The sequence below is a fragment of the Eutrigla gurnardus genome, assembly GCF_963514095.1.
Source record: "Eutrigla gurnardus genome assembly, chromosome: 6".
NCBI lineage: Eukaryota > Metazoa > Chordata > Actinopteri > Perciformes > Triglidae > Eutrigla > Eutrigla gurnardus.
Window position 1 is genome coordinate 1,087,993 of NC_139920.1, and position 17,404 is coordinate 1,105,396.

The following is a 17,404-nucleotide window of genomic DNA, read 5'->3' on the forward strand; positions in this document are numbered from 1 at the left end:
CTGTTCATCCCTAGTCCTAGAGTCCTAGTTCTTTTTCCTTTCAGTTACAAGGGCCAACAGTATACCTACGAGATTCCACAAGGCTACACAGAAAGCCCTACCCTCTACTTTAGGGCTTTGGAACAGGACTTGTTAGATGTAGTCTTTCCTGGGGAGAACACATTGGTACAATATGTGGATGCTCTTTTGGTTGCCTCCCCTTCTGCAGAAGCCTGTGAAATAGACTGTTGTACTTTTGAACGCTCTTGCTGGTAAAGGCCACAAGGCTTCTTTCCCCAATTGTCAGTTATACAAAGACACTGCTTCATATTTAGGACACCAGTTTGGGTAATACACGCACTCTCTCACCAAATTGTGTTACTGCCATCTCCAACATTCCAAAACCTCTTTCCATTTGACAAATTAAATCTTTTTTAAGAGCTTCAGAATACTATCGCAAATGGATTTCAGATTAGGCATGACCACTCCAAGACATTGCCATGTCATCCTCACCTGAACCTTTGCAATGGACTACTGATGCTGAGAACTCTTTTGTACTTTTGAAACAGGCTCTTTTTTCAGCCCCTGCTCTAGGCCTGCCAGATTACACCAATACGTTATTTTTCTGTTTTCATGAAACGGTTTTGCTCAGACCGCACTCACTCAGTACCATGGTTCTGGAAAACACCCCGTTGCCTACTACAATATTCACCTGGATCCTGTGGCACGAGGACTCCCACCTTGCTTAAGAGCAGTAGCTGCAGCTGCTGCCGTAGAGACTACCTCCTCCATGGTACTTGGATCTCCACAAACACTAGTTGTTCCCCACTCTGTCTCCCCTCTTCTCCTCCGCTCTGAAACTCAACACTTTTCCTCCACTAGACTCGTGATGAGATCATCCTTTTTTCAACACCTGACCTTACTATTGGACGCTGATCACCCCTTAAGAAGGGATCACATTTCTCCTGTGTTAGCTTCTCTGCACTGGCTCCAGTAAAATCCAGAGTATGATTTAAAATCCTTCTCCTCACTTACAAGGCTCTTAATGGTCAGGCACCATCATATCTTAAAGAGCTCATTAAACCCTACTGTCCTGCTAGAGCACTACACTCTCAGAATAAAGGGTTACTTGTAGTTCCTAAAGTCTCCAAAATTAGAACAGGTGCCAGTGCTTTCAGTCATCAAGCTCCTCTTCTGTGGAACCGTCTTCTGGTTCTGGTTCGGGAGGCAGATACCATTCCCACTTTTATGGGTAGGCTTAAAACTTTCCTCTTTGACAACGCTTATAGGGCTGGCTGAGGTTTACCTTGAACCAGCTCTTAGTTATGCTGCTATAGGCCTAGACTGCCGGGGGGATGACACACTGAGCCTCTCTCTCGTGCTCTCTCTCTCTCTCTGTGTATGTTCCCCGGAGTCGCTGCACTTTCTTGTCCTGGACCTTCTGACTGCACCGACACCGTGGTCTTGTTTGACTCTTCGAATTCCCTATTTGTAGTGCTCAAACCTTAATTTACATTACATTTATATTTAGGTCATTTAGCAGAGGCTTTTGTCCAAAGTGACTTACAATAAGTACATTTGCCAAAAGAAGGAAACAAAGAAACCACAACGTATCATTGCCGATAAAGCAAGAGCTAAAAATAGAACAAGTGTTAGGTCCTCATCTGAGTAAAGTAGTACCTTAAGAGCAACAGTGCTATGATCAGAGTGCTTATAGGTAAGGGTCATGCTATGTAGAGTCGAGGTGAAGTTTGAACAGGTGAGTCTTGAGCCTTTTTCAAAAGATGGCAAATGACTCTGCTGTCCTGACATTGGTCAGGAGTTCGTTCCACCACTGAGGCGCCAGAACAGAGAAGAATCTGGACTTTGCTGAGCGACATTTGTTTGATTTCAGCGATGGTGGTACCAGCCGGCCAGCTGAAGTAGAGGAGCGAAGTGCTCGCTTCGGGGCATGAGGTTTGACCAGTGTTTGAAGGTAGATGGGTGCCATTCCATTGATGGCCCTGAAGGCCAGTGCCATCGTCTTGAATTGGATGCGTGCTGCAACAGGGAGCCAGTGGAGGTCACGGAGGAGGGGGGTCACATGGGAGAATTTGGGTAGATTGAAGATAAGGCGTGCTGCAGCGTTCTGGATACGCTGCAATGGTTTAATCGCAGAGGCCGGGAGTCCGGCCAGGAGAGAGTTGCAGTAGTCAAGGCGGGAGATGACCAGTGCTTGGACCAGGAATTGCGTTGCATCCTTTGTGAGGGCAAATCTGCAGGATCGGGCCACAGCAGTGATGTTGGGGGTGCAGGATAGTTGGTCATCGACATTTACATTTACATTTACATTTAGGTCATTTAGCAGACGCTTTTGTCCAAAGCGACTTACAATAAGTACATTTGTCAAAAGAAGGAAACAAGGAAACCACAACGAATCATTGCCGATAAAGTAAGAGCTAAAAGTAGAACAAGTGTTAGGTCCTCATCTGAGTAAACTAGTAGTTCAAGAGCAACAGTGCTACGATCAGAGTGCTATAGGTAAGGGTTTTTTTTTTTTTTTTTTGGTAGTCGAGGTGAAGTCTGAACAGGTGAGTCTTGAGCCTTTTTCGGAAAATGGCAAATGACTCAGCTGTCCTGACATTAGTCGGGAGTTCGTTCCACCACTGAGGCGCCAGAACAGAGAAGAGTCTGGACTTTGCTGAGCGACATTTGTTTGATTTCAGCGATGGTGGTACCAGCCGGCCAGCTGATGTAGAGGAGCGAAGTGCTCGCTTCGGGGCATGAGGTTTGACCAGTGTTTGAAGGTAGATGGGTGCCGTTCCATTGATGGCCCTGAAGGCCAGTGTCATCGTCTTAAATTGGATGCGTGCTGCAGCAGGGAGCCAGTGGAGGTCACGGAGGAGGGGGGTCACATGGGAGAATTTGGGTAGATTGAAGATAAGACGTGCTGCAGCGTTCTGGATACGCTGCAATGGTTTAATCGCAGAGGCCGGGAGTCCGGCCAGGAGAGAGTTGCAGTAGTCAAGGCGGGAGATGACCAGTGCTTGGACCAAGAGTTGCGTTGCGTCCTTTGTGAGGAGGGTCCGAATCCTGCGGATGTTGTAGAGGGCAAATCTGCAGGATCGGGCCACAGCAGTGACATCGAGGATTACACCCAGGTTCCTCGCAGTTGACGACGGCAATACTGTGATGCCCTCGACAGTGACTGACAGGTCCATGCGAGGGCCGTCTTTCCCTGGGATGAAGAGGAGTTCGGTTTTATTCAGGTTAAGCTTGAGATGATGTGCAGTTGTCCAGACAGAGATGTCAGCCAGACAGTCCGAGATGCGAGTTGCAATGTGAGTGTCAGAGGTTGGGGGAAAAGAGAGGAACAGCTGGGTGTCATTTTTAGAGAGGAATGAAAGAAAAGATACAGGTCTGTAGCTTTCGATGTCAGTAGCGTGTAGGGTGGGTTTTTTAAGGAGAGGCTTCACTGTAGCTGTCTTAAGCTTTTAAGACAGCTACAGTGAATGCTGGAATGACACCTGAGGTGAGGGAGGAGTTGATCAGGGTGGTGAGGAATGGCAAGATGATGTGTGAGATGTCCTGGAAAAGAGAGGAGGGAACCGGGTCAAGGGAGCAGGTGGTGGCACGGTTAGATGTAATAAGTGCGTGAACGTCTTCAGTGGTGAGGGGGCTAAAGCTGCTAAGGCCATCAGAGTTGAGAGTTGGGGGAGATGTTTTCTGGGAGGGAATAGGCGTGAATGAGGGGCTAATGTAATTTACTTTCTTGGTAAAGTAAGTTGCAAAGTCGTCAGCAGTAAGGGAGGAAGGAGGGGGAGGGGTAGGAGGGGTGAGGAGGGAGGAGAACATGGAGAAGAGTTTCCTGGGGTTGGAAGCAGAAGAGTTGATCTTTGCCAGGTAGAAGGCAGATTTAGCTGCCGAAACAGTTGAGCTGAAGTCAGAGAGGAGGTGGTGGTAGTGAGCAAGGTCCTCGTGCTGGCCCGATTTCTTCCATTTTCTCTCTGACGCTCGCAACAATGATCTGTTGGTTCGCAGAGGTTCGGACAGCCAGGGAGGGGAAGGAGATGATCGCGCAGGTCGTGAGATTGGGGGACAGAGAGTGTCCAAAGAAGAGGAGAGTGAGGACATTAGGATGGAGGAGGCTTCCTCAGTAGGCATTAAGGATAACTGTTCTGAGGATGGTAGCGAGGAGTTGAGGAGAGAGCGGAGGGAGTGAGGGATTTCAGGTTGCGGCGGCTGGTGACGGTTCAAGGCGTAGAGGGGAGGGATGTGGTGGGCTTCATGGGGAGGGAGAAAGTCACAAAGTGGTGGTCGGACATGGTGAGCGGGGTAACAGAGAGTGCCGAGATGCCACAGGATCTTGTGAAGACAAGGTCAAGTTGGTTCCCGGCCCGGTGAGTTGGTGGAGAGGGGGAGAGTGTAAGGTCAAATGCCGAAAAGAAGTCAATGAATTCAGATGATTAGGGATGGGTAAAAATATCGATTCAGCAATGCATTGCGATTCTTTTCCCCGCAATTCAATATCGATTCAGCAATCTTCTGAATCGATTCAAGCCCCTGGCCAGTGGGGGCGCTGTGACCGACACCCTCGTGTGATTCGCGCTGTACGGACGGGGGCCGCACTAGACCAAACCATTACAATATGGCGACCGGAGTGAGTACAGCGTTCACACCGGCCGCGGAAGCGCCGCGAATAGGCGCGTAGCGGAGCCCGCTTCCTTTCAGCGCCCTTGTTAAGTGATAGTGTAGTTCACACCAGACGCGGCCGTCCCGCGCCGTGAAGCACTCGTTTCGGCGTCTGCTCTATTTTTTGCGCGTGCCGCGAAATAAAAGCAATTTTCAAAATAAAATACCGCGATTGACAAATGCGATCATATTTGTGTATCTCAACTCGCGCTGGGAAACAGGAAGAGACAATACATTTAATAAATGCGAATAAAAAACAAATATCGAAGCATTTCAATCAATATGGAATCGAATCGATATTGAATCGAATCGTGACCCAACGAATCGAAATCGAATCGAATCGTGAGATTCTAAACAATACCCAGCCCTAAGATGAATGCAGCTTTCCCGGGTGGATGTGGAAGTCACCGAGGACGACGAGTGATGTGCCATCATCAGGGGAGCAGCCCAGGAGGGCATCCATCTCATCTAAAAAGTCACAGAGAGGACCGGGTGGGCGATAGATCGCTATGATGTTGAGCTTTAAGGGAAGGGTGACAGAGACGGCGTGGAATTCAAGTGTAGATCGGGGTAGGTGGCCCAGAGGAAGGACCTGGTAGGACCATCTCGGTGAGATGAGGAGCCCAGTTCCTCCTCCTCGCCCTGTTCGTCTTGGGGAGTGTGAAAACGAGTAGGCAATTGAAAGGGCAGCTGGAGTGGCAGTGTTTTCTGGGGTGATCCAGGTCTCCGTAAGGGCCAGGAAGTGGAGAGTCTGCAGGGAGGCATAGGCTGAAATGGTGTCCGCCTTCTTGACCGCAGATTGTTAATAAATGGCTTACAATAGCACGTAATAGTCATGATTTCAAATAATTTTACAAAAACACACGGAAAAAACTTCTCTAGCGGCCATACCACCAGGCTTTTGCAAGTTTTCTAACATGGACAGCTGTGTACAGGAAACCACTAATGCCTGTGTGACGTGTCAGACAAATGATAAAAGTGCTAAGACGCATGCTGCAACATTCCAGCCAGTTGGTCCTTGGCAGAAAGTGGGAATCGACATTGTTGGAACATCAGCAAACTGCGACTGCTGTTATGCAATCACACTAGTTGACTGCTACACAAAGTGGCCAGAGGTCGCCTTCACTCCCTCTATCACAACCACAGTGATCATCACCTTCCCGTCTACAGAACTTCAGTCAGTCAGTGATAATGAGAGACAGTCCATTTGCAGATTTCCTCACAGTAAGAGACATTGCACACAGATAAGTGTTCTCTGGAACCGCATTCTAAAAGAGACACTTCTTTCTACCGAGCAGGAGAGAAAACCATGGAAACCCTTCATACAAGAATTTCTGCTCACTCATGTTCATAAAGATGCATACAAAATTGGCCATTGGCTCAGCAGGCAAAACTATCCCACTGTCAGAGAAAGCAGCTGCGCAATCGTGTCACCTCCAAGCCAGAGCCTGCACAACCACTGGATGACATCATGAACAGAACTGCCAGGGTCAGGAAGAAGCCTACGTGGCTTAGAGATTATGAACATTAGTCATTCTCTCATAGCAATTGGTTTTTGAATTGTCATTATGTTAAACTAATGTTTAAGAGACAGGATTAATATGTCGTGCAGTGGCTATTGGTTGCCTGAGTTAAAGTTAAAGTCCCAGTCAGCAACATTTTTTTGATCATAATCACCTAAGCCGGGCTTGTTCCACTGTCATAGGAGGGAGGCGGAGGGGAGTAGCAACAAGCTTCCAATTCCTTGGTTCAAAACTGAAACGAGGAGGTCCAAAACAACCAAGGAAAAGAAAACACTGGTGGAAAAGAAGGAAAAAAGAAAGATTGTGACAGTGCCCGTGATAAAACCAGAGTCAACATCGGACCCACGTTTCAAAGGTGGCGTGATCTAAGGGATTTCAAAGGGCATGAAGTCGAGGGGAAGGAGCTCGGTGGTCGTGGGGGAGGATTGTGAGAGTTGTAAACATTCAAAATCTGACAGAGTGCCCTTGATCCGCCAGACTTGCCGACTGGGACTTTAAAACAAACGAAAAGCTGAAGGGGTTAATATTTCTGGAAGATTAATTCTTTGTTGTTAGTAATGTTAAGTGGTCAACAGCAATGTTATCTATTATTAGAATAGTACCACTATGAATGAAAAAAATGTTAATGCTACATGACTATGTGAATATGTTTACTATTTCACAGCTGAGGTTTTAAGTGATTGAAGAGGCTGTGTCCATACTTTTATTTTACCGAATAAGCATCCTAAACCTATTCAGTCGCTACTAACAGTGCTCGAGAGCGCTGAAGAGCACAAGATGTTGGACTGCATTGCTTGGGTAAATGTGAAGAAGAAGAGTAGAAAAGTTCACGTTGAAGTTCATGCATCTCCGTCTCATCTCTTTAGTCTATTATATTACTTATTATTACATTTTCACATAACATAATGTTTTCCATAACACTCATAAGGATTAAGTTTATATTTAAAGAAAACACCAGAAAATAAAAGCCTTGTGAAAGTAGTTCACTTTTTCAATACTTGACAAAGATCTTTCAGAGCAACAGAATACCCAACTGTCTTTGTTAAACTGAACTTTAAGTGTAAAATTGTTTCAATGCCCCTGTTACCATCACAAATACTTATCTTGATCTGAAGCTAAGTGCAGGACAAAGTGTAAAATCAAGTACAACACCAGCAAAGTCTTACCGGAGTCGGAATCCTCTAAGGTCCTGCAGGGTGAATCTGTCTCCGTACAGCAACGTTTGGCCCTGCAGCTCCAGCCGGCCATGGCGAGCCATCCTCTGAATCTCCACCCTCAGAGCCTCCTCCCAGCTGTCCCGGTCTTGAACCAGGAGGTGCTCCTCAGTCACGAAGGACCCTCCACCCTCCTCTACCCGAAGCAGATTGGTGAAGGCCTTGGAACCACACAGTGGATCAAATGTCATGTGCAAACTTTTGAAATCAATGAAACGTGATGAAATTACCAAAATCATTCAATCAAAATAGTAATTACAAAAATAAAGAGTTAACAGAATGTTCACTGTCATGGATTTTCTATCTATTATAGTGGAACATTAAAACGCACAGTCCCAGATCATCCCATGGCATTAAAACCACCACGATGAACTGTTAACTCCCATAACAGGCTAATCACTCTAATCTACAACACAGTCTGTTTGACCTCTGACCTCGGGTGCCTGGTCATCCACAGGGGTGACAGTGATGTTGAAGAGAAGACCAGATATGGTGCCATTGTGGTGATTGCTGACAGAGAAGATGAACTGGACAAATAGTGGCTCTGGGCCAATGTCCTCTACTGGAGGCATGAAAGCAACTTTCATGTGGTTCACTGCATGCTGGGAGAACACAAGAACATTTGAATATATTTTCTGTATTGTCAATAATCTGATCATTGTTAAGCCAAAGTCACATATGTATTTAGATTAGGGCTGTCAAAATGATCATGTAAATGCAGGAGGATTCATTGGAATGCAAAACAATTTTAACGCATTAACGCTGTTGGCACTCTGGATGGGATGTTTGAGTATAAAAAACAAAGATGGAACAACGTCGACGTAACGTTAGCGAGTTTCCGGTGGAGAGATAGAGCAAGCGTGATGTTAAGTATGAAGTCGGCAGTAATGTTGAGGCAGGTCAGTCTGCGTTCCGCTTATGAATAAATTCCACTAGACACGAGGTAAGTTCCTGTGTCTTGTTGTCGGACAGCTGATAGAAGTCAAAGGGGTTAGCCCCGATGTTAGCAGCAACTCTGGCTGCTTCAGCACGCGTAAGGAGAGTGTGTGATGTGTGATGGCGTGTGTGAGTATGTGGTGGCGTTCTGTATATGTAGCAGTTAGTCTCAACGTTAGCAACAGAGTGTGTGTGACGGCGTTACAGCTGTGAAGTTAGCTCGGAGATACTGAAGGTGTGCTCACCTTTAAGGTGGACCAGCACTATATACCTTTCAGTGACAAGCTGCTCCTCTGAGTCTCTGAACTTGTTTATCTTAATATTCATTTTAACTGTGTAACTGACAGCAGGTTAAACAGTTAATTATTAATATCTCTACTGCAAACTCTGTTTAAATCAGGAAAAAATAAAGTTGAATGTTATTGAAATTATTGTTAGAACTGTAATGGTATTATTCATATCCATACTGAAAATGAATTATTTGTACTCATCTGTATAAAAGTGGTAACTTTGCATCTCTATTTGTAGTACCTTCACATTCTGTTGCATAATATACGCCTTCTGTCATTTATCTGTATCTGTATATATAATATTTAAATTTGTCATTTATTCTGTTCCCACAACAATATAAAAAGGAAATGGGAATTTTCATAAATATTTACAAATGGTGATCAACCGACAGCTACCTTGTGATTAATCTGATTAAATTGTTTAATCGGCAGCCCTAATTTAGATTTGTATAATTATTTTCTCCTGAATACAGCAGAATTTTTCTTCAAGAATTCAAGGTAACACCGGGTGAGTCATTGATATACCAATGGTCATCTTGTCCATGAAGTATTCCTTTAAGTAGAAGAATGCTGCTTGTATATTTCAGGATGCAGTAAACATTCTTCTTATGCATTTCAAACCTGTGTGAAGGACTTTAACACTGGCACCATGTGGTCTCTCTTCATGTTGTTGGTGCTGTCAGTGTAAAACAGACGTCCTGTATCCATCATCCTGAAAATAACGTAAAATGTAAATACATGAGACGATTTCATCCAATTTCAGGATTAATATTTATTTTCCACAGCACAATATTGAAAATGTGATTCATGTGCTGAAAGTTATATTTTCTCACTCATTATCAAGTCAAGTTAGCAGTCTTTTTTTTTTTATCCCACCACCACCACCCCATTGGTCTTTGGGGAGCAATTTTGTTCTTTTCCTTTTATCCCTTTTTTTCCTTTTTTTTAAGATTTGTTCAAAGCATTGAATAATGATCAAATGACACAAAACAAACAAAAAAAGTCCCCATATCCATTCTAAACCCCCAAATCCCCCCCCCCCCCCCTACACACACACACATACATACCCCACCCCACCCATAAAGGAGACACCCACTCTTTCCACTTGATTTATCTTAAAGTGTAAGTTTGGCGGAAATTGAAAATAAAGCTATTTTCTGAATGAAAATATATCAACTAAGCCGTGGAGGAAGTAATTTTCGCTCATCACGCAGTTCAGAGCTAGCACGGGCTGACGCTAGAGTCCAAAATCGCAAACAGTGGGTTAGCATGGGGCCAACAGCCACACGCTTTCAAAATCGCATTTTTAAACCACTAACATTGCTCAAAACAGCGCCAAACCTCGTCAGCAGCTTGCTCTGGGTGTCTACACATAAAACGAAGCACCAACAACTCAGTTCATGAACCCGAAGTTTATAACAGAAGACAGTTAAGAACACTCACCAATTCTACCCCTGCCAGCTCCTCGCGAAGGATAGTCCGTAAGTGTCGATTACCGAACGAAGCTCTCGTGTTCCCGTGTTCCCGTGTGAGATCTCGCGTGACATGTATGTGCTTCAGATAAGGCTGCTGTCTTGAACTGATTGGAAGTGTATACAAACTATCCCGACGTTTTTACCCACCGTTATTAACTTATATTTGGCCAAACTGCCACTAATTTAAAAGTATACTCGTTTTATTCTGGGTGAAATCTTCAGTGGTCTCCCTCGTTTTGCATTGCGTTCGGTAATCGACACTTACGGACTATCCTTCGCGAGGAGCTGGCAGGGGTAGAATTGGTGAGTGTTCTTAACTGTCTTCTGTTATAAACTTCAGGTTCATGAACTGAGTTGTTGATGCTTCGTTTTATGTGTAGACACCCAGAGCAAGCTGCTGACGAGGTTTGGCGCTGTTTTGAGCAATGTTAGTGGTTTAAAAATGCGATTTTGAAAGCGTGTGGCTGTTGGCCCCATGCTAACCCACTGTTTGCTATTTTGGACTCTAGCTTCCGCCCGTGCTAGCTCTGAACTGCGTGATGAGCGAAAATTACTTCCTCCACGGCTTAGTTGATATATTTTCATTCAGAAAATAGCTTTATTTTCAATTTCCGCCAAACTTACACTTTAAGCCATGCCTTTCTATCTTTATTTTAAACTCAATCCGTCCAACCCTCTGCTTCTTTAAGTTTTGTCCATCTTTCTATATACATAAAATTTTTATCTTCATATCCCATTTCACATTCAGTTTTACAATATAGTTTGATATAATTCTTAAATCTATTAATTTAATCGTATTTTTACATCTGGATTTAAGGAGAAACATTTTTCCAAGCAGAATAATTATATTTTGTAGGTCCTCTGTTTCCGGCAGTTTACCAAGTAACATTGTAAACAAATCTATAGGTAACTGGATGTTATGTTCAGTTAGCCATTTCTGGACTTCTAACCAAAATATTCCAGTTGTTGAACAGTACCAAAAGAGATGCTCCACTGTTTCTTCTTCTCCCTTGCAAAAACGACAGTTAGGGGAAGATTCTATTCCCCAGATATATAGCATTTTTGTTGTTGTTTCCAGGTATTTATAAATCCAACTATATTGGAAATATCTTATTTTGTTATCTAGTGTTGTTTTATATATCTTTGTAAATACTTGTTTCCATGGTATGGGGCTATTGAATATTCTTTCCCAATAATTAAAGAAATTATATGGAATATCATATAATATATATATATATATATTTATATAATATAATTATTATTTTTTTAATTAAAAATATACATATCTTTATTTATTTTTGTTTTAGTGATCCATTTGGTCAGTTTCATATGTGGTCTGCATACCAAATGTGATCTAGGCATATTTTTTATACGTTTTTTCCATAACTGAGGTATTGATCCAATCAGCTGGTTATACTGTTGCAATGTACCTATATCACCAAACTTCTGTTTGGCTTGTATATATGACAAGAGTCTACCTTCCTCAGCTATGTCATTAACAAATATTATTCCTTTTTTAAACATTTGCTAAAAAAAAAAAAAAGATTATTTCCTTTCAGCAGTATATTGGAGTTTAACTTGTTGTAGTACCTGCTCCGTGTCGTCGGGCGGATAGTATTGAAATTGCAACCAACTCATCAAGGCCTCTGACAGGAAGTGGGATATCTTGGTAAAGATATTTTTTATCGGTGAATACTGTACATTTTGCAATTGTATAATAGGAAAATAATTTTCAAACATTGGATGAGCCTTTTGCAGAAGTTGGCTTGAAAGCGAGTTTTTATTAAAGTAAAGCTTTGGTATAAGGGAAGCTTTCAGTGATGTATTTAATGCCCTCAAATTCAATAGCTTAATGCCCCCAATCTCGTAATCATTATGTAGATAAACACGTTTAATTTTGTCTTTTTTGTTATTCCATATAAACTTAAATATTTTTTGCTCATATTCTTTAAAAACATTTTCACCAGGTGTTGGCAATGCCTGTATTAAGTATGTAAACTGTGACACAATCAACGTGTTGATTAGGGTTGCCTTCCTATAAATTGTTAATTTATTACCATGCCATGTCTGCAAAATTTTAGATACTCTACTGAGATTAGTATTAAAATTTATTGATGAAATATTTCCTATTTTTTCTGGAATATGTATACCTAATACGTGTATAGGGCCATCTGTCCATTTGATTGGCAACTCACATGGAAGAGTAAAATTTGTGTTCTTTAATTGGCCAAGCCTCTTAGGGCCCTAGTTTCGTAGACCGGCGCAGGGTGGCGCAGCCGGCGCAGTGCAAGTTTCGACCCGCGCAGCCTTGCGCACCGTCAGTTTGGCAGTTTGGTGGATCGCCTGCGCCAAGATGGGTGTGGCGGCGCAGCAGGGGGAGGCGTCACAGATTCAGCTTGGCGTAGCGGAAGTTTCGTGGCAAAAAGCCTCGCCGAGACTGCGCTGAAAGCTCGCCAGCTCCAACCTGGTCTACTTTCGGCGCAAGGCGTAAGGCGTAAATAAAGTCCATTCATTCAATGCGAATCACAGCTGGCGGATCGGAAGTTTGGTTGACGGCGCGCAGTGCGCACACGTCACCGAGACCTCACAGGCAGGTTTCCACAGTTCCAGGCACATTTACATGCAATAAATAATCACAACAAACACTATTTAATGCAACTAACTGAATCAACACGTGAATTTATATCTATATAGATTGTCCCGTCACATCTGACGTCAGATCAAAGGCGGATGGCACGCGTAACGGAAACTCAGCCTCTCGGACCAAAACATCTCCCTCTCTCTCTCCTGTTTTTTATAATATCGGCATTGTTATTATTATGATACGCGCGCACAGCGGCGGCGCTGCTTCTGTCATCGGGTTGTCAAGTGACGGAACTTGCACTGAACCTCCCCTAACGCATTAAAGGAGAGGAGAGGAGCTCATTTGATTGGTGAAGATCTGAATCGGCTGTGTTTATCCCAGTCCACGCCTCGTCTCCTCCTCGTCTCCCACTCACGCCTTCTTCTCCTCCCTCTTTCCCACTTGCGCCGGTGGGCGAGTCGGGAGGTGTGCCTGCGCGAGCCTGCGCCGGCCTGCGCGGTGCACGAAACTTGCAAAGTCCAGGCGGACACACCCCGTCGGCGCGGCGCAGGTGCGCTGAAAGCTGACTGCGCCTGGTCTACGAAACTAGGGCCCATAATGTTACATTTTTCGTAATTTGGTTTTAAACCTGACATTTTAGAGAAATGATTTAAGTCTATTATAAGGTTTTGAAGAGATATATTATCCGGGTTAATCATAAATGTTGTATCATCCGCATACATAGACATTTTTTATTGTAAATCTTGTATTTTCAAACCTTTAATATTTGTATTTGCTCTAATCTTATTTGCAAGTATCTCTATGGCTATAATAAATAGATACGATGATAAGGGGCAACCTTGTTTCACACCTCTTGTGAGTGTAATAGGGTTTGATAAATACCCATTATTCATTATTTTGCTTATTAAGCCATTGTATATGACTTTGATCCAAGAAATCAGGCTCTCCCGAAAATTAAAATATATTTTTCAAAATCTGCAACAAATATGAATCCAGATTTTTTTGTGTTATCATAATATTCTGTGGTTTCCACTAATATTTCTTCCTTGTATGAACCCTGTTTGATCTTGATATATTATCTGATGTATAGATTTTTTGATCCGTGATACAATTCTTCAATTTTTTAGTCATAATTTTGTAATGTAAGTGGTCTCCAATTTTTTAAGTGTACTGGGTCTTTGTATTGTCCATTTGGGTCCTGTTTAAAGAGCACAGATATAACACTTTCTTTTTGAGTACCGGAAAGATTTCCTTGCTCATATGAATAATTAAAACAGGTGAGAAGATGGTTTTTGATAAAAAAGATCATAAAAAGTTTGATATATTTCCTTAGGGATTCCATTAAGACCAGGGGCCCTAGTTTCGTAGACCAGGCGCAGTCAGCTTTCAGCGCACCTGCGCCGCGCCGACGGGGTGTGTCCGCCTGGACTTTGCAAGTTTCGTGCACTGCGCAGGCTCGCACAGCCACACCTCCCGTCTCGCCCACCGGCGCAAGTGGGAAAGAGGGAGGAGAAGAAGGCGTGAGTGGGAGACGAGGAGGAGACGAGGCGTGGACTGGGATTAATACAGCCGATTCAGATCTTCACCAATCAAATGAGCTCCTCTCCTCACCTTTAATGCGTTAGGGGAGGTTCAGTGCAAGTTCCGTCACTTGACAACCCGATGACAGAAGCAGCGCCGCTGCTCCCACCACGTGCATCACGCGCTGTGCGCGCGTATCATAATAATAACAATGCCCGTATTATAAAAAACAGGAGAGAGAGAGGGCGATGTTTTGGTCCGAGAGGCTGAGTTTCCGTTACGCGTGCCATCCGCCTTTGATCTGACGTCAGATGTGACGGGACACTCTATATAGATATAAATTCATGTGTTGATTCAATTAGTTGCATTAAATAGTGTTTGTTGTGATTATGTATTGCATTTAAATGTGCCTGGAACTGTGGAAACCTGCCTGTGAGGTCTCGGTGACGTGTGCGCACTGCGCGCCGTCAGCCAAACTTCCACTCCGCCAGCTGTGATTCGCATTGAATGAATGGACTTTATTTACGCCTTGTGCCGAAAGTAGACTAGGTTGGAGCTGGCGAGCTTTCAGCGCAGTCTCTGCGAGGCTTTTTGCCACAAAACTTCCGCTATGCCAAGCTGAATCTGTGACGCCTCCCCCTGCTGTGCCACCACACCCATCTTGGCGCAGGCGATCCACTGCCAAACTGACGGTGCGCAAGGCTGCGCTGGTCGAAACTTGCATTGCGCCGGCTCCGCCACCCTGCGCCGCCCTGCGCTGCGCCACGAAACTAGGGCCCCAGGAGTTTTTCTCCATCTGAAAGGACATGATTGCCTGTAATAGTTCATCATTTGTTATTTTGCCTTCACATGCCTGTTTTTGCTCATCAGATAATTTAACACAACGTGGTGGGAAAAAGTTATTTTCCATTTCTTTATCAATTTCTATTGATGTATCACATGTGAATAGTTCCTTATAATATTTTTCCATTTCTTTTAAGATCTCTGTTGGGGTGCTCAGTATATCTGACTCGTTCACAATAAGTTTCTGTATATTCTTTTTTTTTTTTTTTTTTTTTGCAGTTCTAGAAATAATTTATTGCACCTCTCCCCCTTTTCCATCCATGTTGCTCTTTTTTTTAAATATGAAATATTGGATTTCTCTGTCATAATATTTTCATATTCTTCTTGTTTTTGCTCCAGTTTGTCAGATTTATCTTGTGTAATTTCTGATCTATCTATAACGAAAATTATAGTCTCTATTTCTTTTTATATTCTCTTCTTTTTGGCTACATAATCGTTTTCTTTGTGATGCTAATTGTATTACATGTCCTCTCAGTGCACATTTAAAGGTGTCCCAAACTATTAATGGATTTGCAGATCCCACATTATCTTAAAAAAATCTATGATAAAAGATTTGAGTTTTTTCTACAAATACACCGTCCTCTAATAGTTTCTGATTAAATTTCCAATACCCCGGCCCTCTAGGGTATTCTGATATCTGCAGATGTAGCGAGATAATATAATGGTCAGATTTTAGTTTGTCCTCTATTGCAACCTGTTTCACTTTTGGTATCAGTGAAAATGATGTTAAAAATAATCTATTCTGCTTGCTTGATGTTGCTTTCTCCATGTAAATTTTTTCAATTTCGGATATTTTAGTCTCCAGATATCAACCAGGTCTTTTCCCTCCATCAATGATCTGATTTCCTTCTGTGATTGGGGGTGATAGCTAGAAGGATTATTTCCTTTGCGATCTAGGTTACTATTTTGAACTACATTAAAGTCTCCCACCATTATATATTGATCATCAACAAAGTCCGGTCCACTAATAATGTTACTTATATCATCAAAGAAGCTTGGACTATCCATGTTTGGTCCGTACAGATTGATCAAACATATGTGTTTATCTTCAATGCTTAGCCTCAAAATAATCCATCTTCCTTCACTTTGTATTTTTATTTGTTGTGTTTGTTAAAAAGAATTATCACCCCTCTAGAATTTTTAAGTCCATGCAAAAACACAATTGGACCACCCCATTCTTTTATCCACAGTTAGCAGTTAGCAGTCTTTGTGTTAAGCTATGCTTAACAAGTCCTGTCCCTGTCCTTACCCAGGATGCAGTGGGCTGAAGCAGGGCTGTATGATGACATAGGTCAGGTCTGCATCTGGATGCTCTCTGTCAGTGAAGTGGAGGTGAGCCTGAGTGACATAAACTACCTCTGTCTCCTTTACCGTCAGAGAGCGAATCCTGCTGGAGACTTCCACCGGCAGCTGGTCCTTTACCGGAAACACCTGAACCACCACGGTCTGGATCCACAGAGAGGAGAAAGGTCAGGGTGACCGGCAGTGGTGGAGCAAGTATTCAGATCTTTTATGACCAAATACCACACTGTAAAAAGTCCTGCGTTGAAAATGTTACTTCAGTAAAAGTATAATCAGGAAAATGTATGTAAAGAATTAAAAGTTTATATTATCATATAGTAGATCTTTAGATTATTATTACGCATGCATTCATGTAAAAGATTGTTGACTGATTGTTTGGTTTGTAAAAAAAATAGAAAATAGTGACAAATGCGATCACAATTATCCAGAGCCCAAAGTGATACCTTCACAATGTTTCTTCAACAGTCCACCAGACCTATCATTATTACTATTACATTATAATTATTTACCTTATCAAAAGGAAAACTTGAAATATTTACATGAAAATTAACCTACACCATCCGAGTAGTTGCCAATTAATTTTCTGTCAATTTACTAATTGATGAATCAACTAATCGTTTCAGCTGTACTTGTAGTAAAGGCATCATACTGTAGGCTCTTATTCAGAACACTTTCTGTTCTATTGCTTGAAATCATTGTAACATACCGATAGGTGTACGTACATTAGAGTTTTCTTCAGTCACTAACAAGCGTTTATCCAACCAGTTGTCACATTAAAACTCTAAACACAATTTGCACAGCATCGGCCTTTTTTGGCTGTCATGATGGTAGCATGCCAGCCCTCCTCTTCCCTCTTGTTTCCGTGTTTGTTTTCCCTGTTTGTTTCCCTGGCTGTGTCTTCCCTATCCCTTGTGTGTCTGTGAGCTGTGGGCGTGGCGATCTCCGGCAGGCTGCACAAGGTGCTGCCCATCTCCTAATCACCTTCCTCCAGAATAAAGAGACCAGACGGATGGCTAAGCGTGCCAGATCGTTTCGTCAGCAAGAGTGGTAGCGTACAGCGTAACTG

The 17,404-nt window shown here is 43.0% G+C and overlaps 1 protein-coding gene across 1 annotated transcript in view; it reads right to left on the reverse strand.

Moving 5' to 3' along the window:
• The window catches only part of frem1b (Fras1 related extracellular matrix 1b), a 134,679-nt gene that overhangs the window by 77,313 nt on the left and 39,962 nt on the right, over positions 1-17,404 (reverse strand). The window contains exons 13-16 of the mRNA XM_084011537.1: positions 16,286-16,482; positions 9,235-9,325; positions 7,822-7,989; positions 7,340-7,548 (exon numbers count right to left, since the gene is read on the reverse strand). Of these exons, the coding sequence (XP_083867663.1) occupies positions 7,340-7,548; positions 7,822-7,989; positions 9,235-9,325; positions 16,286-16,482 (665 nt within the window). The remainder of the gene's footprint in view (positions 1-7,339; positions 7,549-7,821; positions 7,990-9,234; positions 9,326-16,285; positions 16,483-17,404) is intronic.